We start from the raw sequence: 25,140 nt of genomic DNA on the forward strand, positions 1-25,140 counted from the left end.
AACCTTCCCGACACCTTCCAATTTAGTCTGTGGCAGGGAAGGCCGAGAAGGCCTTTCCGCTCCAGGCCAATTGAGGCCCTTAAGTGGCCAACTAAGGGCCGCTAAAGGGTATCTTCCCGCCTCCATTTAACATAAGGCAGAGGGGCCCGCTGCTGTAGGGAGACACCACCAGATAAAACCTGGCAACCTCCAAGCATGGTCAGGGGGTGGGGGTTCCCTCTTTTGGGTAGCAATCCAGGGCACCCCTGGAAGCGAATGCCACACCCCCCCTCCCCCCAGGAGGACGGCCCCACCCTCACTAGCCCCTCCCCCACTCTATCACTGGGGCCTGCCTGAATGGCTCTAGTGACCCCGACCCCATTCACCTCTCCAAGGGTCTCCAGACTCTTTGGTACTGCAGGGTCTCCTGCAGCCAGTGGTGCTGCTGGTACTGCAAAGCTGCCAGCCTTCCAATTGGCCAGCAGCTCTTGGAGGTGGGAGCTCGACCCTTAAAGGGACTGAGGTGCTGAGGACAGTTAATTGCCTGGCCACCGTGTAACTTCAATGGGAATCCAATGGAAGGCCAAGGCAGGGTCTCCCCCGCCTTCTGGCTCGCCACCAGGACCACTGTCTTCAAAAAATCCAGCCCAACATCTTTGAAAGTGATTAAATCCCCAAGCTCTAATGAAATATATCCTAGACTGTTAAGGGAAGCAAGAGAAGGAATAGCAGAGGCTTTGACCATCATTTTCCAATCCTCTCTGGCTATTGGTGTGGTGCCAGAGGACTGGAGGACATTCTACCATTGTTTAAAAAGGAAGAAAGGGGTAGACTGAGTAATTACAGACCAGTCAGCCTAACCTCAGTGGTGAGAAAATTACGGGGAATAATTCTGAGGGACAGGATAAATCTTCATTTAGAAAGACACTTAATCAAAGACAGTCAGCATGAATTTGTTAAGAGAAGGTCGTGTCTGACTAACACGATTGAATTTTTTGAGGAGGTAACAAGGAGGGTCAATGAGGGTATTGCATTTGATGTAGTCTATATGAATTTTTTAGCAAGGCTTTTGATAAGGTCCTACATGGCAGATGGGTCACGAAAGTAAAAGCCCATGGGATCCAAGACAAAGTGACAAGTTGAGTCCAAAAGTGGTCAGAGGCAGGAAGCAAAGGGTAATGGTCGATGGTTGTTTTTATAACTGGAAGGCTGCTTCCAGTGGGGTTCTGCAGGGCTCAGTACTAGGTCCCTTGCTTTTTGTGGTATAGCTCAATGGCTTGGATTTGAATGTAGGGCGTATGATTAGGAAGTGTGTAAACATTACAAAAATTGGCTGCGTTGTTGATAATATAGAAGAAAGCTGTAGACTGCAGGAAGATATCAATGGACTAGTCAGGTAGGCAGAACAGTGGCAAATAGAGTTCAATCCGGAAAAGTGTGAGGTAATGTATTTGGGGAATCATAACACGGCAAGGGAACACACAATTAATGGTAGGATACGGAGAAGTGCAGAGGAACCGAGGGACTTTGAAGTGAATATCCACAGATCCCTGAAGGTGGCTGGACAGGCAGATAAGGTGGTCCAGAAGGCATATGGAATACTTGCCTTTATTAGCCGAGGCATAGAATATAAGAGCTGGGAGGTTATTCTGCAACTGTATAAAACACCGATTAGGCCACAGCCGGAGTACTGCATGCATTTCTGGTCACAGCACTATGGGAAAGATGTGTTTGCATTAGAGAGGGTACAGAAAAGATTTACAAGGATGTAGCCTGGACTGGAGAAGTTTAGTTATGAGGAAAGATTAGACAGGCTAGGGTTGTTTTCTTTGCAACAGAGGAGGCTGAAAGGAGACCTAATTGAAGTGTATAAAATTATGAAATGTCATAACCAGGGGGCATAGATTTAGGGTATGAGGTAAGAGATTTAGAGGGGATTCGAGGGGAATTTTTTTCACCCAGAGGGTGGTAGGAATCTGGCACTCACTGTTCGAAAAGGTGGTAGAGGCAGAAAGCCTCGTAACATTTAAAAAGTACTTGGATATGCACTTTAAGTGTCATAACATACAAGACTAAAGACCAAGAGCCAGAAAGGGGGATTAGGTTGGACGGATAATTGTTGGCTGCCTTGGACAAGATAGACCGACTATCCTCCATCCATGTTCTAAAATTTTTATGATTTTCGCAGGCTTTTGAGCAGCAACTTGCTGTCATCAGACGTCTGATCTAGCGCGGTGCCCTCAACAAGAAATATGAGGCTTGTGTAAGCAAAGAAAGCAACAGTGTGGCTCTTCAACCAACCACATTGAGGAATCCGCAGAGAGACACAAAGGGCAAGCTTTAAACTCATTTAAAGCATGCCCATTTAACACAGAATTAAAATAGGGCCCAGAGTCTAAACCAGGAAGAAAAATTTAAAGTTTAATTCAATGTAAAATCATGTACAGAAAAGAAAAAAGAGAGATGGAGAAAGAAAGATGAAATTGAGAGATAAGACAGAAAAAAAGTGGGAAAATTGTTCAATTTTTACTTTAAAATCTCCAACACTAAGTTCTGAAGGATCAAGTTTCCACATTTGTAAAATTAAATTCTCAGTGCCAGAGAGGTTGCGTTGCAGTAATTATGACTTATCACAGGGTCATAAATTCACTTACCACTATTGCTCCATTCCTAACTTTCTCTGCCTGATTTAGTGGCTAAGTACAACACATTCATGTTTTTACATGGATTTTAATGTCAAGTTGATCGACAAAGTAGTTATAGCACAGCCTGCGGAGGAGCAGGGTAACCCCGACACCAACTTCCACATTTTTGCATTTAAATGTGCATGTGGGGATGCTGGATGTTTCTGTCCGATTTACTCCATATTAACGGTGAGAGCTGATGGCCTCTCAGTTATAGTCAATACAGAATCCGGGCCTTTATTTTTTTTAAATAAGCAACAATTTTTTCCCCAGACATGGAATATCAAGTACCTAGTTCTTTTTTCCATTGGATTCTCTTGGCTTCCAGCTGATCCTTTTCATTTTCTCGTTCTCCAAGGAGCGTGAAAAGACCATCTCTGACTTGGCTGGATGCACTGTTCAAAGTAATGCTGTTCACATAAAAAGAACCAGAAGTATTTTTTTCTGGACTTGTTTTAAAGAATTATAAACTTGAAATACAATTCTAAAATCAATGCAATTGTCTCTGTGGGTTAAGGCAGTTTTATCACATGCTATTGACGAATTGTACTCAATCCAAAGAAGCCATGCAATTTAGATGATTCACAAAACATCCAAGCAAAGTATAAAGTTTGGGAATAATGTACAGGGAAAACATTCAACTGATAATGCTACAAAAAGGAGAAAAAAATTGCTTGTCAATATCTCCAACCAGAGAGAGAGATAACAAGAAATAAAAGCGCTATATAAATATAAGTTGATAACATAATAAAATGTCCCAAGGCACTTCACAGGAGCATTATAAAATAAAAGACAGAGCCACATAGATATTAGGTCAGAGGACCAACAACTTGGTCAAAGAGGTAGGTTCCAAAAAGAATGTCTTAAAGGAGGAAAGCAAGGTGAGGACTCAAGAGCCCAGGGTCCTGGAAACCGAAGGCATGGCCACCAATGTTGGAGCAACCAAATCCAAGGATGCTCAAGAGGCCAGAATTAGATGAGTGCAGACATCCTGGAATGCACTGGGGCCGATGGAGAGACAGGGAGGGGCGAGGACACGACGGGACCCAAAAACAAGGATGAGAATTCTAAAATCAAAGACGTTGCTTGACCAGGGCCAATGCAAGTCAGTGAGCACAGGGGCAATAGGTGAACAGGACCAAACATGAGCCAAGACACAGGTAGCAGAGCCTTGAATGACCTCAGGTCTAAAGACGGTAGAATGTGGGAGACCAGCCAGGAGTGCGCCAGAACAGCCAAGTCCAGAGGCAACAAAGTCATGAATGAGGGTCCCAGCAGTAGATAAGCCAAGACGGGGACGAAATAGGTGTGACACGGAGGTGGAAACAGGTGGTCCTAATGATGGCACAAACACGTGGTCGAAGCTCAATGCAAGGTCAAATATGACACCAAGATTGCGAACAGACCAGTTTAGTCTCAGACTGTGCTAGGGCGAGGGATGGAGTCAGCAGCCAGGGAACGATGTCTGGAACAGGGATAGAAAACAATGGCCTTAGTCATCCTAATATTTAAACTTGAGGAAACCTCTGCTCAACCAGTACTGGACGTCATAATAATACCATAACCCCCAAAAACACTGTGCAATTCCTACTGTCCCCAACTCCCCCAGTGGCTCAGCCATGCAAACCAGGATGATCTCAGATAAATTATCTCATTCACTCTGGATAGCGGTGAAGCACAACAAGTAGTCACAAGAACACAAGAAATAGGAGCAGAAATAGACCATATGGCCCATCGAGCCTGCTCCGCCATTCAATGCGATCATGGCTGATCTTGAGCTTCAATTCCACTTTCCTGCCCGCTCCACATATCCTCGATTCCTTGCGAGACCAAAAATCTATATATCCCAGCCTTAAATGTATTCAATGATGGAGCATCCACAACCCTCTGGGGTAGAGAATTCCAAAGATTCACAACCTTTTGAGTGTAGTAATTTCTCATCTCAGTCATGAATGATTAGCCCTTTATCCTGAGACTGTGTCTCCGTGTTCTAGATTCCTTGATCAGTGGGAACAATCTCTCAGCTTCTATCCTATCAAGCCCTTTCAGAATCTTGTATGTCTCAATTAGATCGCCTCTCATTCTTCAAAACTTCAGAGAATATAGGCCCAATTTACTCAGCCTCTCATCATAGGCCAACCCTCTCATCCCAGGGACCAATTTAGTAAATATACGCTGCACTGCCTCCAGTGCAAGTATACCCTTTCTTAAATGTGGAGACCAAAACTGTACACAGTATTCCAGGTACGGTCTCACCAAAGCCCTGTACAATTTTAGTAAGACTTCTTTACTCCTGTACTCCAATCCCCTTGCAATAAAGGGCCAACATGCCATTTGCCTTCCTAATAGCCTGCTGCACCCACGTTAACTTTGTGCGTTCCTTGTACAAGTACCCAAGTCTCTCTGAACATCAACACTTACCAATTTCACACCTTTTAAAAAAAGTCTGCTTTTCTATTTTTATAACCAAAGTGAACAACTTCACACTTCCCTACATTATATTCCATCTGCCATCTTGTTGGCCACTCGCTTAACCTGTCTATATCTCTTTGCAGCCTCTCTACATCCTCCCCACAGCTTACCTTCCCACCCTAATTTATATCAGCAAACTTAGATACATTACTCTGTCTCTTCATCCAAGTCATTAATATAGAGTGTAAATAGCTGAGGCCCCAGCACTGATCCTTGCAGCACCCCACTATTCACTGCCTGCCAACTTGAAAATGCCCCATTTATGCCCACTCTCTGCTTCCTGCCTGTTAACCAATCCTCTATCCATGCTAATATATTACCTCCAACACCATGAGCCCTTATCTTGCCTATTAATCTTTTATGTGACACCTTATGGGATGCCTTTTGAAAATCCAGGTATTCTACATTTACTGATTCCCCTTTATCTACCCTACTAGTTACATCCTCAAAAAACTCAGTTTGTCAAACAAGATCTCCCTTTAGTAAAACCATGCTGACTTGTTCTATTCATACTATGCTTTTCCACGTGCAATTTTAAGACTTCTTTAATAATAGTTTCCAGCATCTTCCCAACGACGGATGTTAGGCTAACTGGCCTGTAGTTCCCTGTTTTCCCTCTAACTCCTTTCTTGAAAAGTGGTGTAACGTTTGCCAACTCCCAATCTGATGGGACCATTCCTGAATCTAAGGAATTCTGGAAAATCATAGTTGCAGAGATAGTGGATGTGCTGGCAATCTCTTTTTGAACGACAGGATGTAGGCCATCTAGTCCCAGGGATGTCAGATTTTAATCCCTCAAGTTTCTCCAATTCGTTTTCACGACTGATATAAATATCCTTAATTTCCTCACTCTTTTTAGTACCTAGGTTACTGCCTATTTCTGGTATGGAACTTATGTCTTTTACTGTGAAGACAGACACAAAATATTTGTTCAATGCCTCTGCCATTTCCCCATTCCCCATGATGATTTCTCCTGTCTCTGCTTCTAAGGGACCAATGTTTACTTTAGCTACTCTCTTCCTTTTTATGTACTTATAAAAGCTCTTACAATCTGGTTTTATATTGTTGGCTAGTTTACTCTCATTCTATTTTTTGATCAACTTTTTGGTGGTCCTTTGCTGGTTTCTAAAACACTCCCAATCTTCAGACTTGCTACTTTTTTTTGCAACATTGGAAGCCTCTTCTTTTTGTCTAATACCCTCCTTAACTTGCTGAGTGAGCCACGGATGGGTCTTTCTGGACGTGTTTTTGATTTTGAACGGAATGTACTTTTGTTGAACACTGATTTGTTTCTTTAACTGTTTCCCACTGTTCATTTACCGCCATACCTTCCAGTCTATTTACCCAATTAACCTTAGCCAGTTCTCCCCTCATACCTTTGTAATTAGCTTTAAATTTAAGATTCTTGTTTGTGATTATGAAATGTGTCACCTTCAAACTTAACATGAAAGTCAATGGTGTTATGATCACTATTTCCCAGTGGATCTTTTACTATGACATTGCTTATTAACCTTGCTTCATTACACAATACGAGATTGAAGATAGCTTTATCCCTAGTTGGTTCTACAACGTATTGCTCCAAGAAACTGTTACAAAAACATTCTACAAATTCATCTTCTGGACCACTGTTGCCAATCTGATTGTTCCAGTCTATCTACAGATTAAAGTCCCCCAAAATTAATACATTACCTTTTTTACATGCTCCAATAATTTCCCATTTAATGAGCTGTCCAATAATATAACTGCTGTTAGGGGGCCTGTAAATTCCTCCCACCAGTGTTTTCTGACTCCTGCTATTCCTAATTTCCACCCAAACTGATTCTACTTCATGATCTTCTGAGGCCAGATCCCTTCTTATTAATGCCCTTATGCCATCTGTTACTATCAGGGCTACCCCTCCTCCTTTGCCATTCTGTCGGTCTGTCCGAAATATTGTGTACCCTGGAATATTTATTTCCCAACCTTGATCTCCTTGTAACTGTGTCTCGGTAATGGCAAATAGATCTACATCATTTACCTCTATTCCTGTCACTAGTTCATCTATCTTATTACAGATGCTTTCTGCATTCAGATAAAGGAACTTCAATTTCATTTTTTTACCTCTATTCCCTGCGATGACCTTATTTGCCAATGTACAATTTTTGTAAAACTCTCTGTCCCATTCTGTTGGAAGTTACCCACATCACTATCTTGCTCAGATGCCCTGACCTCTCTCTTTGGATTTCTAAATTTCCTTTTACCCAAACCCTCCCCCTCCCTTGCTTGTTTAAAGACCTGTCCACAGACCGAGTTATGCAATTGGCCGGGACACTGGTTCCAGCACGGTTCAAGTGAAGCCCATCCCAACGGAATAGCTCCCTCTTCCCTGAGTACTGATGCCAATGCCCCGAGAATCGAAACCCCTTCCTCCCACATCACTCTTTAGAGAACTAAATGCGTGGCTCAATCTATTTGACCCAGTGCCAATTTGCACGTGGCTCAGGTAACAATCTGGAGATGATTACCTTTATTGTTCTGCATTATAGTTTGGACCCTAACTCCTCAAATTCTCCAAGCAGATCATTTCTGGTTCTACCTATGTCATTGGTTCCCACATGGACTACGACAACTGGCCCCTCCCACTCCAGGTTCCTCTCCAGCCGCAGTCACAGTGGCCCTGATTTCCTGAAGGGGGCGGGGGGAGGGGAGAAATGTAGGGGAGGAGAAAAAGCAGTTAAGATTTCCAGTCACGATAACTATACAATCAATATTTGTTGGAAGTTGTACGCAAGATCAAATTTCTACAGTTGAACAGCCAAAATTCACCACATAGCATCACATATGAAAAATGGTAAATTTGGCAACAGACAGGAGAGATGAATAAACACATTCAAGAGAATAAGAGACTAGAGGACAGAAGCACTCAAATATGCCACGATATTAATTGCTTACAAAGGCTTTCAGCATGGTGCGCACCTCAAAAATAACATTCTGAATTTCATATTTCCATTTATTCCAATGGGACAAATCACAATGGATTTCACTTAACATAGCAAACATGGGTCTTCAATTCATTCAATGACAGAATGAAATTCTGAGAATACATAAAAAGTTTCAATCCTCTTGCAGCTTGACCAGCCTCTTAACCTACACAGCCTGTAACATCCAATATTCCATTGCCAATAAGCTATCGTGCATCCTTGCCTATATATATTTCCATGGCCTTGGCATATTTTACTATTACAACCACCACCAGTTTTATATTGTTTCCTACGCCACACAACCCTTGCACACTACTCTCATAAGTGTCCTTGCTTCCCTCACTCTGCTCCACCATTGGTAGAAAAGTCTTCGGTCATCTTAGTCCAAATCTAGAACTAGTTTCCTAAACTCTATGGATTTCTCTTCAACCAAGCTTTTCTAGAATAAATATACCATATAAATGCAAATTGCTGTAATGTCAGTTGGATTTTAGGGGATGGCAGCTCTCTAAAGCAAGCAGGAAAAAATAAATCCCAGAGAACTAGCCAACTGGGGCAATTTTCGAATTCTAGTTTTCAAATCACTCCATAACTGCATCCCTCCCTATCTCTGCAGCCTCCTCCGGCTCGACAATCCTCCAAGATCCCTGTGCTCATACAGTTCTGGCCTCTTGCACATCCTTGATTTTAATCAATCCAGCATGGCAGCCAAGGCCCTAAGCTCTGGAATTCCCTCCGTAATCGTCTATGCCCCCCTCTCCTCCTTTAAGACGCTCCTTAAAACCTACCTCTTTGACCAAGCTCCTTATGTGGTTCAGTGCGAAATTTTGTTTGATAACACTCCTGTGAATTGACTTCGGATGTTTAAATACATTAAAGATGCTACATAAATGCAAGCTTATGTTGTTGTAGAGCTACTAATTGCTAATTATAGAGCAGCACTGATAGCACAGGTCACTCACTGTAACAATGCCATCATCAACTCCCTACCTGACCTTACATGTGTAATATACCACAATACAGACCAATTGTACAACTTCACACTGCAGGTTATGATACTAGAATTGAGGTACTTGATTTAGTATAGTCATATGGTACTGTATTGCTTTGTTTCCAATACCTACCCAACAGCCACAGTCTTTTCAATTTGCAGAGGGTTTGCTTGTTCAACATTTTCTCCAGATATATTAGTTGTTTGTGGTTTTTTGGATGAACTATTGCCCTGTGAGGCCTCATTATTGGCACAGCCAACTCCATTTGGCAGGGTTGCATTATCTTCCCTTTTAAGTTCCTTGCATGTGGCCTCAGCTTCTTTAACTTCTTTACCTATTAAGGAACAAAACATCAGTAGTTCAAAGCAAAAACTTTTGTTTCCTATCCTTGTTGCACTGCTTCTCCTTCCTTCAGTTGGGTAAAAATAAATGCGATCGATCAGCACATTTAAAAATATTTTTTGCTTTTTTCTTGAAAATATTACATTTGGCAAAAAGTCCAACAATTTTTTTTTTAATGTTGATGCTTTCTTATGCTACAGGGAAAAACAGCAACCCACTTTAGAACACTGCTTTCAGAATGTTGAGCAAGAGGACCCCCTGCAAACATTGACACTCCTGGGATACCTTCTGCAAATTGATCAGTTACACAAACAAAAACAGAACTATATTGACTGATTAGCACATTATTCCTGTTGCTGTGCAATCAAATGCTTTGTGCAACCAAAGATAGTAAACTACAGAAATCTGAGACTACCTGGAATCCTCTCAGATCTGCTTGAACAGTTATGCTTACATTTTGGACAGTAAAGTGACATTATCAGCTTCTAAAAAGGATGGCTCACAGCTGTCATAGTGTGATACTGATCAGAAGGATTGCAGATGTTATCCAGGCTTTTGCCAAGTTACCTCATTTCAGCCAAAGTGTTACTGTTTGGTGTTGCAATTGGACTCTCAACTGGAAGGTAGGGTAAACACAATTAGCTGGGGGGTCTTGCTCCTAATCAATCATCCAGTGGCTCCTTTTCAAAAGGATGTGTAGACACCAGGATAAGGTTTAGCAGCGTTTCTTTCCTACCCACCCCCAACTGAATAGTCTGCTGATACTAAGCCCAAGTTCACATGTGAAGAATGGCCATTTTGGGGAAGCATCAGAGGAAAACTGTGAATGCCACTGCATACAGAAGAGAATTGCAAGTGAATATAAATTGTTGTTTACATATTTGACTCCAAAGCTATGGGTAGAGAGCACTCCATGACACCTACCTGGTTTTGTACTTTCGACTCTTTCCTGGTTTTGATTGGAATTTTCATTCACTTGACTTATAGATGCTAAAATTTTCTGGAGTTGCTCTTGGGTCAGACATACCAAGCTCTCTTTTAACACCTCAGAGGAGATCTTTTGTTTCTTTGATGGCTGTTGCTTGGTTATGACAAGTTTCTTCACAGTAGTTTTGTTTCCAGATTGACAATTTTTAGGAGCTGTTTCACCATTGGCTTTGGTTTTATTATCTGTCTTTTTATCTGCAATCAACCGTTCTGCATTTTCTCCTTTCCCAGATGTAAGGATAGTGTTCATCACAGAATGTTTCAATAAAGGCTTCTCAGTCTTAGAATTACTTTCATGGGTTGAAGGAACTTCACGTAAAACTTGTTTAGATGTCTGCAGATGTGTTTTTCTGCTCTTGTACTTTATCTGACAAATATTTAAAACTGTGAGCAGATATGGTATTAATATGCTCCTTTTTATCCAAAGTTTAAAAATGCTTTCAGATATGGCATTGTAGAATGTCGTCAGGTTACAGCTTATATTTTCTTCGATAAGCCCATCAAGAAGAGATATCACATTTCAGAAATAAAAACGCTTGAAAATTATATGCAGTTCAACTAATGTCTAAAAACTAGCTACTGGTTCCAATCGCTACACAATTAACCACCTCTTCACCATATCCTTCAATCTATTCACTCTAAAAACACACTTAATTGCCTTTTAAACACATAGGTCTGGGACTTAGGAGCAGTAGTACGCCATTTGGCCCTTCGAGCCTGCTCCGCCATTTGATAAGATCATGGCTGATCTGGTTGTGGTCTCAACTCTTTACTCTCTGTCCGCAATAACCCTCGATTCCCTTGTCCATCAAAAATCTAACTCGGTCTTGAATAAATTCAATGACCCAGCCTCCACTGCTTTCTGGGGAAGAGAATTCCACAGACTAACAACCCTCTGAGAGAAAGATTCTCCTCATCTCCATCGTATATATTGCCTGTTTCAAAATTTTTCCATGGTAACATATTCCACAAGATCCCTCTGTGCAAACATTCTGCTGAGCTACTTGTTTTAGGTTCCTACTTTTGTACCATTTACCTGGATTAACATGGTCAACTTTTCTTCAAAATCTGGTAACTTCAATTCAGTGACCTCAACATTTCTTCTAAAAATAAACCCAACTTCATTTCAACTTTCTTCATAATTTAAAATTCCTGAATCACCGCCGAGGTTTTGTCATTTATACTCATAAGCCCATGACCAACAAAAGCAATCTGTGTATTTCCCAAAACACTTTTATTAAGTTTCTTAAAACAATGAAGGGCAAGAGAGAGAGAAGGGGGAGAGAGGTGGAAACTGAAGAGAGGGACAGGGAAAGAGGAAGGTGGAGGGAACTGGGAGGAGAAGCAAGAGGGGAAAGGAGGAGAGATGGGAGTTGACATCTGATTCAGTTGGGCCATATGGTGCTGCTGGATGCTTCCCATATTTATTCATATGAGGAATTCTGATGGGTGACTTTTGCATTAGCGGTGGTGCGGGGTTGGGGTTCCTGTGTGCGAATGTTTCTCATCTTGGAGGTTTCTTCGTTAAATGGGAGGGACTGTCGGAAAGTGACAACCTCAGCTCGAGAATCATAGAATGATAAGCACAGCAAGGGGGAAACTGTTGCATCAGCAAGAGGTAGGATTTGTCAGTTTGTCTGAGAGGGGAGTGGCATGGGAGTACTTTTTTCAGATTCAGCAGGATCAGCACCTTATTTTGACTTCCAGGGTGGTGGCAGGGGTGGGGGCGGGCAGGGGCAGGAGAGAAGTAACATATGGGGTCCAAATTTTGCTTCAGCTGAGATATAGTTAAAATTCTGTCATAACCGAGTGGGTGGTAGTCATAGCCCGATCTTTGTCATCAATGGCGAGGGGATGGAATGTTGTAACTGTAGATCTTTTCTGATGTTCAATAGACAAATGAATTTGGATTACTTACCCTTTCAGCACCTTTTGATGAAGCATCTGTAATAAGATTAGACCAACCATGAAAACTGTGTAACAGTAAGAAGGATCAGTTTTCAGCTTAAATATATTCTATTGTAACTGATTACTCTTTTCAATTGTGGTAGCATACTGTACTATGTGGCTTGGCCGTTCTCCTTAGTTTCTCAAAAATGAAAAAGTGTTTTTTTTCCTCTGAATTACATTTCTTCAGAAGAGAAACCATAGAGAGGGGAAGGTTGCATACAGAAAAGGGTCAAATTTAACACATCAGCAATTGGTGGTACGAGGACGTAATTGTTAAGAATGGCATCACTGTCAAATGGCAGGTGTACAGGTTGGCATGGCCGTGATCATGGGTGGGTGGATTAGCCCAGGACAGGGGCTGCCCAAGGTATTCATGTGGGACTAAGAGCAGCATACCTGCTCCTATGGCCCAAAAGGAGCCTTTAAAAAAAAAATTAAAACCCATTTACCTGACCTTCTGTGGCCTGGATCCTTGCTGCCACCAGCTTTCACTGTTAGGCTGGAGACTGTATGAGCCTGAGTCTGACCCGCTGCTAAAACAGTGTGTACACCAAATGAAGCCATCAGCAGGTAATATTTCCATCTAATTTACAATGCCATTTCTCTGGTATTCAGGCCATTAAAAATGATGGGGGGGGGGGAGGGGTGCAGGAATACACATGGAATGCACCATGAAAAAGCAGTACCAATCCCACTTGTGGGAGGGTTAAAATCCACCCTAAAGTGTCTGTTTCCTGCCTCCAATCAAAATTTTGACAGGTGAAAACACTACAACAAGGACTAAAGAATACGTCTTTCCGAGTATAGCTTCAGATGTCACAAAATAGTTGTAAATGGGCTTTTGAACAATGTCTCGTTTTTACTAAATTGACAAATTTGGTGCCTCAGTGGAAATGTTGCCACCCACAAAGCGAAATAAAACCATGAAATAGAAGACTTTAGGTTGTACTATAGTATTTAGCAACAGTAACGATTAAGTTACATAAAGGACATGCTTTACTGTCACCATTAGGTGGAAACAGAGTAGTAGTACCACTATAATGGCAGGGAAAAGCTTACCTCTACAGTCCCGCTCTGTATTTGACTGACGCCATTATCAGAAAGGCGTATCACTAGGCACCAGAACTCTTGCCTGATTCAATCAATAGGCCCCTTTACTATGCAAAGTGGGGTCCAATGATGTACTTAGAACAGCAACTGCCATTTTGGGTGGAGTGTGTGCTATGCACGCTTTGCCCAGTTTCACCTGGCAGTCTAGTCAAAAGGACACCAAAAAATAACATTTTTAACTATTTTGTGGGACTAGGAGGAGCAGGAATGCTCCTTGTAGCTCCACAAAAGTAATATGGGCCACTGCCACATTGGGTTAACTTCTGTTCTGCTCTGCCGCACTTTGCCTACTCCCCTCCCCCACAAACCCCCGGATCTGCCTTGATGATAATGTGCTATCCTGATACTTTGCCGGCCTGGAGCTGCAGCAGGGCATTCATTTGGTGCCCGCCCACCATATGAGAGAAGTTTGGCCCTCAAAATAGTTGAGGTCTATCAGGCCAGCTGACAGGTTCCACTGACTGTCCAACAGTTAAAATTGACCCCAATGGGGCAGATTTTCCAATGACAGCGAGATAATAAAATAGGCGGTAACAAATTTGCCAAACATTGTATGGCCCGCTCGATTTTCTTTTCCACTGACTTCTGGCAGTGTGTATAATCAGCCACCCATCCACTACTGCCTAAAGTTGCAAGTTCTTCCCACAGAAAATGAGTAACTGGGACTGGATTATCTTGTGATTTCATTCAGGGCTTTACATGCCAAGCCATCTGAATTTATAACTCGTTTGAATGGAGATTAGAGACTTGAAATCAATTCCTTTAAAAACAATGTATTATATGAAATTTCTGCATTGTTCTGTCCTTTTTCAGGTAATCTGCCTTTTATTTTTGTCAGCAGCAAGCGTCATGCCAGACATCCATCAGGGAATGCCAAGAAGACTGTGAATGTTATCATGTACGCTCAGATTAGTACAAGATTAGCGCCCATAGGATACTTTTATTTGAATTGAGTAGTTTGGGTCCTCCCTCAGATACCTGTTCAGATGCAGTCACCTATCTTTTTCTTCCCAGTCATCAACACCAATAACAACCCATTTAAAATGTTCCTGGTATATGGAACAAGAGCTTGTCGACAGAAGTAGGATGAGATGCTGAACCCAAGAAAAATATCTGTAGTAAAAGTCTAAAAACTTAACAGTTTAAACTAGACGTGCATAGTATATAATAGAACACAGTTCTCCCACAGATGGCCCGATTTCAAAATTTATCAGTTAACTCTCCCAGGATGCTTTCCGCACCCCCCACCCACTTTGCCTTCAGAAATCTACATGGCAATGAACAGGTGGAACCTTACGGCTGAGATCAAATTCTACCATTTTTAAGAAGATAGAAGTGAAGTCTGGATCTGGAAAATTAAATACAGTGCAAACATGTCATAAACAACACAGGGGAGGACTAGAATAAAATACGATTATCCTATTTCAGCAAGGAAAATATGGCCTTTATGTAACCAAAACAGTGACTTGTATTATGGGTGAACAGTGTACAATACAAAACCAATTACTAAATTAACACTTACCATAAGGTGCTAAAATTAACTTAGGCTTTCCATTCAAAAACTGTCTTTCAAGCTTCAAACCATCCCTACAAGCAAGCATAAATTGTTAGTATGCATAACAAAGCACATCTACCAAAGCTGCCCTTATTTAGAATATGTTCTTTGAAAATAGTTACTTACACGGAAATATCATCCAGGTTGATACAAAGGTCTTTTGCATACTTTCTGCAATTACATTTTGTAAAGCTGGTATAGAGTGTAAGGAGCCACAACTCCAAAATCTAGTCTTTAAATTAAAGTGTGCACAATGAAGGCATGACTTTTGTTTAAAATATGTAGTCTTAGAAACCAGCAAAAGGCAACCAAAAAGCTGATAAAAAGAAATATAAGAGTAAACTAGCCAGAAATACAAAAACAGATTGTAAGAGCTTTTACAAGTATATAATAAGAATAACTAAAATAAATGTTGGCCCCTTAGAGGCAAAGACAGGAAAAATGACCATTTCCTCATTTCCCATGGCAGCGATGAACAAATATTTTGTGTTGGTCTTCACAGTAGAAGACAAAAGTTATATACCAGAAATAGAGGGTAACCAAGGGGAGTGAGGAACTTAAGGTAATTAATATCAGCTGAGAAAAAGTACTGGAAAAACTTAATGGACTAAAAGCTGACAAATCCCCAGGACCTGATGGCCTACATCCCAGGGTTCTAAAAGAGGTAGCTGCAGAGATAGTGGATGTACTGGTTATGATTTTCCAAAATTCATTAGATTCCGCAACAGTCCCAGCTGTTTGGAAGTTAGCAAATGTAACATCGCTATTAAAGAAGGCTGCATTTGCTGACAACACTACCGCTAGGTGGCGCTGCCGTGGCACATGCACAAATGCAGCATGTGCCACTAAAACGTCACAGTCTGCGACTTTAGGCAGCTGCCAGGACTAAAGATGGCGCTGCTCAAATAATCACACGGAGGCAACCTAACCAACACATGGCAGCACACAATGGCGAAGTGAGAGTGTGAGTGAGCGGGCCAGGGAGGGAGGGTGGAGCGGGCTGGGGAAGAGGGGGTGGGGGGGGTGGAGCGGAGCGGAGGGCGAGTGAACGGGCCGGGGATGGGAGGGAGTGGAGTGGGCCTGGGGAGAGCGGAGCGGCCGGGGAGTGGGCGAGCAAGCGGGCCGGTGGTGGGGGAACAGCCAGAGAGAGCAGCGGGGCGGGGGTGGGGGTTGGGGGAGCGGAGCAGCCAGAGAGCCAGAGAGAGTTTTTTGAGGATGCAACAAGTAGATATAGTATACTTGGATTTCCAAAATGCCTTCAATAAGGCGACACCAAGGTCTACGGCCTCTCGCTTCCGGCCCCCTCCATCCAGCCGTTTCCTCCAGATGCAGATCCCCCATGCAGCCGCTTTCTCCCCTACTTCTCAACTGTCCCGACGATGCACACGTCACGCGATGACGTCATCGGCACATGCACTAACCAGTACTGGCAAGCCGGAACGCAGCGCATGCGCAGAGAGCAGGAGACAGTCTGCGCACGTGCGCACTGTGGCACAGCCTGATGACATCAGTGGCGGCCAGCGTTGTCAGGAATCATTTTGATTAAAGAAAGGAAGGAGAGAGAAAACAGGGAACTACATGCCAACTGCCTGACATCAGTTGTCAGGAAATGCTAGAATCTATTAAGGAAGTCTTAACAATGCACTTAGAAAATCATAGTATGATCAGACAAGGTCAACATGTTTTACAAAAGGGAAATCATGCTTGACAAATTTATTCGAGTTTTTTGAGGATGCAACAAGTAGATATAGTATACTTGGATTTCCAAAATGCCTTCAATAAGGTGCCACACAAAAGGCTAATACACAAGATAAGAGTGCATGGAGTTGCATGGATGGAGGATTGGTTAACGGACAGGAAGCAGAGCATAGGGATAAACGAGGCATTTTCAAGTTGGCAGGCTGTAACTTGGAGTGCTGCAAGATCAGTACTGGGGCCTCTGCTTTTTACAATCTATACTAATGATTTAGACAAAGAGACAGAATAATGTACCTAAGTTTGCTGACAATTCAAAGCTAGGTGGGAATGTTAGCTGTGAGGATGACACAGATGCTCCAAAGAGATATAGATAGGTTAAATGAATGAGCAACAATGTGACAGATGGACCATAATGTGAGGTTACTCACTTTGGTCCGAAGAACAAAAAAACAGATTTTTTTTTTTAAAAAGGTGTGACATTTCTAAATGATGTTCAGAGAGACTTGGATGTACTCATACAGAAAGTCAGCCTGCAGATACCGCTACCAATTAGGAAGGCAAATGGCATGTTGGCCTTCATTTCAAGGTGATTGGAGTACAAGAATGAGGAAGTCTTGCTATAATTGTACAGGGCTTTGTTAAGATCACACCTGGAGTACTGTGTACAGTTTTGCATCACCATATTTAAGGAAGGCTATACTTGCACTGGCAGAACAGCGAAGGTTCACTAGATTGGTTCCTGGGACAAAAGGCTTTTATCACTGGACAAACCTGAGTAAATTGTGCCTATACTCTCTCATTGAAACATACAAGATTCTAAAGGGGCTTGGCAGGCTAAACAAAGAAGTTGTTTCACCTGGCTGAGGAATCTAGAATATGAGGGCAGAGTGTCAGGATAAGGGGGTGATCATTTAGGACTGAGATGAAGAGAAACTTCTTCACTGAAAGAGTTGTGAATCTTTGGAATTTTCTACCCCAGAGGGTTGTGGATGCACCTAAAAATGAAACAACAACACAGGACTACATGCACGCCAAACAGCGGAAGCAGCATCTGATAGAGCTAAGCAATCCCACAACCAACAGACCAGACCCAAGCTCTGCAGTCCTGCCACATCCAGTCGTGAATGGTGGTGAACAATTAAACAACTAACAGGAGGCGGCTCCACAAATATCCCCATGCTCAATGATGGGGGAGCCCAGCACATCAGTGCAAAAGACAAGGCTGAAGCATTGGCAACCATCTTCAGCCAGAAGTGCGAAGTAGATAATCCATCGCAGCCTCCTCCCGAGGTCCCCAGCATCACAGGTGCTGGATTCAGCCAACTGGATTCACTCCATGTCATATCAAGAAACGGCTGAAGGTACTGGACACTGCAAAGGCTATGAGCCCTAACAACATTCTGACAATAGTACTGAAGACGTGCTCCAGAACTGGCCGCACCCCTAGCCAAGCTGCTCCAGTACAGCTACAACACTGGCATCTACCCGACAATGTGGAAAATTGCCCAGGTATGTCCTGTACACAAAAAGCAAAACAAATCCAAACCGGCCAATTACCACCCCATCAGTTTACTCTCGATCATCAGCAAAGTGATGGAAGATGTTGTCGACAGGGCTATTAAGCGGCACTTACTCAGCAATAACTCGCTCACTGATGCTCAGTTTGGATTCCGTCAGGGCCACTCAGCTCCTGACCTCATTACAGCCTTGGCCCAAACATGGACAAAAAAAGCTGAATTCAAGATCTTGGTCGGCATCTTGGGAGGGGTCTTCTCTTGGTGCACCTTTGCTGATGGCTGTGAAGGCCAATCCTTGTGAGGCAGGATCTGCCATAAGTACTGTACGTGAAGCTGACAAGTAACACTGAATTTTTGACATTGGTGCCTGTTGCCAAGCAGCTGTACCAACTGAGCATCATGGTAATGCACACCAGTCCACAGGATGTGTGGCCATTTCCCTCTTTCAACAGCAAGTGACTCCCAGGTGCGATAGTTGACACTTAGGGCCTTCATGTCATGCTTGCAAGCATTCTTGATGTTGAAGACATGAAATAAATGTTGAAGACATGAAATAAATGCTGCAGCCATGCATGCTGTTCCACACAGTGCATACAGATTTCTTCCTGTGTAGTTTTCTCAGCAGCTTTGTTTAGCTATTCTTAAGCATGGAAAGACATCCAGTAGATCAAAAAATAAATAATTCTAAAGATAGTGGCCTTGATAATTGGTACAAATGCCAATGTCTAAAATTTCTTTCTTTACTATTCCAGCAGATTGGTTAACCCATTTCTTTTAAATAACCTATAACCGCTGGGGAAAACAGCAGAAGTAATAATTTTGCTAAGTTCACTAAGCATTTGTACCAATCATTGGAAAGAATAATTTCAAGCACATAGTGTTTTTATTTCTTTCTGACGACTAACTCAGACCCCATTGGTTTCCAAAATTCAGATGGCACTTTCATCAGGCAAATAATATCTGTCCTACACCAGTATCCATATAGTGCAATCCAAATTAGACCTCGCCAAAGTGTCGAAAAAATACTTTGCCACTCCTCCCATGTGTCAACATGGCTCAGTCGATCGTTCTCTTAGTTGAATCTTAGGGCAGTAGATTCAAGTCCTATTCCAAGACTTGAGCACATTAGCTAGGATAACACTCAATGCAATACTGAGGGAATGCGTGAGGTGGTCACTTTTGGATGATATTTCAAGGCCCTGCCAATTCCGCAGAACATTTACATTGTTTGATGTGCAAAGAATCCTACTAGTATCTACAAAGACACCAAATAAAAATAATTGTCCATTTATCTCACTGTTAATAAGATGTTGTCAGTGCAAGACCAGGAGGGGTGGGAGTGAGATCAGAAGAGGTGGGAGCTGAGTGAGAGCGGACCAGGATAAAAGACAAGGCCGCAGAGCAAGCCAGAGACCAGGAGGAGCGGAAGTGGAGTAAAAGAAAAGCAGGGTAAAAGAAATAGAATAGAGAAGATGAATGTATGGATGGAAAGATGGTGCAGGAGAGAAGGGTTAAGACATTGGGACAGGTTTTGGGAGAGGTGGAACCCCTATGGCGGGACAGGGGACAACATTTAGAGGATAGTGACCATGGTGTTATAAGATTTAAGTTAGCCATAGAAAAGGACAAGGAGAAATCTAGTGTAAAAATACTTAACTGGAGGAGGGCCATAAGAAATAGGAACAGGAGTAGGCAATTCAGCCCCTCCAGCCTGCTTTGCCATTCAATAAGATCATGGCTAATCTGACTGTAGCCTTAACTGCACTTTCCTGCCTGCGCACAATAACCCTCGACTCCCTTGTAAATCAAAAATCTAACTCAGTCTTAAATGTATTCAATGACCCAGCCTCCAATGCTCTCTGGGGAAGAGAATACCAAAGATTAACGATCCTCAGAGAAGAAATTTGTCCTGATTTTGATCTTAAATGGGAGATCCCTTATTTTGAAATGTGCTCCCAAGTTCTAGATACCCCCACAAGGGAAAACATTCTCTCAGCATCTACCCCGTCAAGTCCCCTCAGAATCTTATATGTTTCAATAAGACTACCTCGCATTCTTCTAAACTCCTTCATCCCAGGAATCAGCCAATTGAACCTTCTCTGAACTGCTTTGAATGCAAGTATATCCTCAAGTAAGACCAGAACTGTACCCAGCACTCTAGGTGCAGTCTCACCAATGCCCTGTACAGTTGTAGCAAGACTTCCCTATATTTATGCTCCATCCCTCTTGTAATAAGTGCCAACATTCCATTTGCCTTCCTAATTACTTGCTGTACCTGCCTGCGAACTTCTTGTGATTCATGTTCAAGGACACCCAGATCCCTCTGCACCACAGCATTCCGCAGTTGTTGTCCATGTAAATATTATTCTGCTTTTCTATTCTTTCTGCCAAAGTGGACAACCTCATATTTTGTGACATTGTACGCCATCTGCCAAATTTTGCCCAATCACTTAATCTATTTATAAATCTTTGCAGACACTTTGTGTCCTCCTCACAACTTGCTTTCCTATCTATCTTTGTATTGTCCACAAATTTGGCTACAATACACTCAGCCCCTTCATCCAAGTCATTAATATGGATCGTAAATAGTTGAAGTGCCAGCACTGACCCCTGTGGACAATTTCAGAGGGCTAAAAACTGATGTCCCAGGTAAACTGGAATCAAAGATTGTCAAGTAAGACTGTAACGAAACAATGGACTTCCTTTAACGGAGTGATGGTTCAGAGATATCATCAAGGTACATTCCGATGAGGGGGAAAGATGAGGCAACCAAAGCCAGAGCTCCCTGGATGACGAAAAAGATAGAGAGTAAGATGAAGCAGAAAAAGGGGTAATTTGACAGATGTCAGGTTGATAATTCAAGTGAGAACCAGGCTGAATATAGAAAGGTCAAGAGAAGAAGTGAAAAAAAAAATCAAAGCAAAGGCAGGAGTATGAGAAGAGACTGACAACCAACATAAAAGGGAATCCAAAGTCTTTTATAGATATATAAATAGTAAAAGGGTATAAAAAGGAGGGATGGGGCCAATTAGGAATAAGAAAGGGCATCTACGGATCGAGGCAGAGGGGGTGGCTGAGGTACTAAGTATTTTGCATCTGTCTTTACCAAGGAAGAAGATGCTGCCAAAGTCATATTGAAAGAGGAGGTAATTGAGAGACTGAATGGACTAAAATTTGATTAAGAGGAGGTATTAGAAAGGCTGGCTGTACTTAAAAGTTGATAAGTCACTAGGACCGGATCAGATACCTCCTCAGACACTGAGAGACATAAGGGTGGAAATTGCTGAGATACTAACCATAATCTTCTGATCCTCCTTAAATACAGGAGTGGCGCCAGAGGACTGGAGAATTGCAAATGTTACACCCTTATTCAAAATAGCATGCATGGACAAACCCAGCAACTACAGGCTGGTCAGTTTAACCTTGGTGGTGGACAAGCTTTTAGAAACTATAATCTGGAATAAAATTAACATTCACTTGGAAAAATGTGGATTAATTAAGAAAAGCCAGCAAAGATTTGATAAAGGCAAATCACGTTTAACTAATTTGATTGTGTTTTTTGATGAGGTAACAGAAAGGGCTGATGAGGGCATTACAGTTGATGTGCTGTACATGGACTTACAAAAAGCATTTGATAAAAGTGCCACATAATAGGCTATTAGCAAAGTTAAAGCCCCTGGAATAAAAGGGAAAGTGACAGCACAGATATGAAGTTGGCTGAGTGACAGGAAACAGACAGCAGTGGTGAACTGCTGTTTTTTGGACTGAAGGAAGGTATACAATCAGTGGCGCAGTGGTTAGCACCGCAGCCTCACAGCTCCAGGGACCCGGGTTTTTTTTTTAAGAACATTGCAGCGCAGTACAGGCCCTTCGGCCCTCGATGTTGCGCCGACCTGTGAAACCATCGGACCTACACTATTCCATTTTCATCCAGATGTCTATCCAATGACCACTTAAATGCCCTTAAAGTTGGCGAGTCTACTACTGTTGCAGGCAGGGCGTTCCATGCCCCTACTACTCTCTGAGTAAAGAAACTACCTCTAACATCTGTCCTATATCTATCACCCCTCAACTTAAAGCTATGTCCCCTCGTGTTTGCCATCACCATCTGAGGAAAAAGACTCTCACTATCCACCCTATCTAACCCTCTGATTATCTTATATGTCTCTATTAAGTCACCTCTCCTCCTCTCCAACGAAAACAACCTCAAGTCCCTCAGCCTTTCCTCATAAGACCTTCCCTCCATACCAGGCAACATCCTAGTAAATCTCCTCTGCACCCTTTCCAAAGCTTCCACATCCTTCCTATAATGCGGTGACCAGAACTGCACGCAATACTCCAGGTGCGGCCTCACCAGAGTTTTGTACAGCTGCAGCATGACCTCGTGGCTCCAAAACTCGATCCCCCTACTAATAAAAGCTAACACACCATATGCCTCCTTAACAGCCCTATTAACCTGGGTAGCAACTTTCAGGGATTTATGTACCTGGACACCAAGATCTCTCTGCTCATCTACACTACCAAGAATCTTCCCATTAGCCCAGTACTCTGCATTCCTGCTACTCCTTCCAAAGTGAATCACCTCACACTTTTCCGCATTAAACTCCATTTGCCATCTCTCAGCCCAGCTCTGCAGCCTATCTATGTCCCTCTGTACCCTACAACATCCTTCGGCACTATCCACAACTCCACCGACCTTCGTGTCATCTGCAAATTTACTAACCCACCCTTCTACACCCTCTTCCAGGTCATTTATAAAAATGACAAACAGCAATGGCCCCAAAACAGATCCTTGCGGTACACCACTAGTAACTAAACTCCAGGATGAACATTTGCCATCAACCACCACCCTCTGTCTTCTTTCAGCTAGCCAATTTCTGATCCAAAGCTCTAAATCACCTTCAACCCCATACTTCCATATTTTCTGCAATAGCCTACCGTGGGGAACCTTATCAAACGCCTTACTGAAATCCATATACACCACATCCACCGCTTTACCCTCATTCTGGGTACTGCCTGTGCAGAGTTTGCAAGTTCTCCCTGTGACCGCGTGGGTTTTCGCTGGATGCTCCGGTTTCCTCCCACAGCCAAAGACTTTCAGGTGATGGGTAAATTGGCCATTGTAAATTGCCCCTAGTGTTGGTAGGTAGGGAATATGGGATTACTATACGGTTAGTATAAATGGGTGGTTGTTGGTCGGCACAGACTCGGTGGGCCGAAGGGCCTGTTTCAGCACTATATCTCTAACTAAAATAAATAAATAAACCAGGTTCCCCGAGGGGCAGTACTAGGACCACTTCCTTTCCTGATATACATTAATGGCCTAAGCTTGGGTGTACAAGGGACAATTTCAAAATTTACAGATGACACAAAACTTGGAAATAGTGTGAACTGTGAGGAGGACGGTAATAGACTTCAGGAGGACATAGTCTGGTGGAATGGGCGGACACGAGGCAGGTAAAATCTAATGCAGAGAAGTGCCAAGTGATACATTTTGGTAGGAAGGAGAGGCAATATAAAATAAAGGGTACATATTCTAAAGGGAGTGCAAGGACAAAGAAACCTGGGGGTATATGTGCACAGTGAAGGTGGCAGGGCTGGTTGAGAAAGTGGTTAAAAAGGCATATGGGATCCTAAACTTAATAAATAGAGGCATAGGGCACAAAAGCAAGGCAGTTATGAGGAACCTTTATAAAGCACTGGTTCAGCCTCAACTAGAGTACTGTGTCCAATTCTAGGCACCACACCTTAAGAAGGATATGACATTTAGAGAGCTTACAGAAAAAGCTTGAGAATGCTTCCAGCAATGAGGGACTTCAGTTGGGGCTGTTCTCCTTAAAGAAGGAGGAGAGGAGATTTGATAGATGTGTTCAAAATCATGAGGGGTCTAGACACTACATAGAGAGAAACTGTTCCCAGTGGCTGAAGGGTCAAAAACCAAATAATGACAATTTAAAACATTTGTCAAAAGAACCAAAGAGGAAAAACTTTTTTTTGCCACAGCGAGTGGTTAGGATCTATAATGCACTGCCTGAGAAGGTGGTGGACGCAGATTCAATTGCGACTTTCAAAAGGAATTGGATAAGCACCTAAAGGGAGAAAAATTGCACGGTAAAGGAAATGGGCAGGAGAGTAGGACTGATTGAAAGAGCTTGCAGAGAGCTGGCACGGACACGACAGGCCAAATAGCCTCCTTGTGTACTGTTAAGATTTTGTGCACAAACTGACTACGAAAATGCAATTGCCCTCCAAAAGTAATTCATTGGGACGTGATAAATGCGATTACTTTCTTCTTTTACAGACAAGCTCATCAACAGATCCTTCAGCTGCAATACTGTCGCATATCGCGCTCCAGTTCATTACGCTGGATTTACTAAGTAAATCTGTTCCCTCATAAGCAGTATACAGAATAACCTCGGCTTCAACCCATCCCCTCGCACCGCCCCTTAAAACCGTCGCCGCTGGCTTCAAGCCCGGCGGAACATCTCTACAACAGGCGGGCTATTGATTGGTAAGCAACATGATATTAGAAAGTCACAAATTACCCCAAATTCATGGCACAATCGTCATATGAGCTATTTGGGAAAAGGGCAATTGGAGCGGCGGCTCCTCCCTCAGCCCCAGATCGTGAACCCGGCCCCGTCACAAACTCCGCATCTCGTTACTGGCCTCACATAATAAGCGACTCTTTGATTGGTCCTGACCTCTGCTCAATTCCTACCAATCAGCAACCTAGATACTCCCATGTTCAAACACGCATGGGCAGAGATGGCGGTGTGTAGTCCATGTGAAAGTGGTGATAATCTTCCTGCTGTCGCTCACGAAGAACAGTTTTAACAATTTCGAGTAGTATCGCTGGTAGTAGTTTCCCCTCTTATGCCGGTGTTTTATTTT

At 42.8% G+C, this 25,140-nt stretch overlaps 1 protein-coding gene across 3 annotated transcripts in view; it reads right to left on the reverse strand.

Moving 5' to 3' along the window:
- ccdc66 (coiled-coil domain containing 66) overlaps positions 1 to 24,916 on the reverse strand; it is a 91,845-nt gene extending 66,929 nt beyond the window's left edge. For 2 of the 3 annotated variants that reach the window (XM_068051706.1, XM_068051705.1), the window contains exons 1-6: positions 24,792 to 24,916; positions 14,999 to 15,063; positions 12,335 to 12,360; positions 10,354 to 10,783; positions 9,220 to 9,421; positions 2,955 to 3,073 (exon numbers count right to left, since the gene is read on the reverse strand). In XM_068051706.1, the coding sequence (XP_067907807.1) occupies positions 2,955 to 3,073; positions 9,220 to 9,421; positions 10,354 to 10,783; positions 12,335 to 12,360; positions 14,999 to 15,063; positions 24,792 to 24,802 (853 nt within the window). In that variant the 5' untranslated portion in view covers positions 24,803 to 24,916. The remainder of the gene's footprint in view (positions 1 to 2,954; positions 3,074 to 9,219; positions 9,422 to 10,353; positions 10,784 to 12,334; positions 12,361 to 14,998; positions 15,064 to 24,791) is intronic. The other variant, XM_068051707.1, reaches the window with a different exon arrangement.
- Positions 24,917 to 25,140: the final 224 nt, after the last annotated feature.

Source organism: Heterodontus francisci, chromosome 19, assembly GCF_036365525.1.
Source record: "Heterodontus francisci isolate sHetFra1 chromosome 19, sHetFra1.hap1, whole genome shotgun sequence".
NCBI classification, from domain to species: Eukaryota; Metazoa; Chordata; class Chondrichthyes; order Heterodontiformes; family Heterodontidae; genus Heterodontus; species Heterodontus francisci.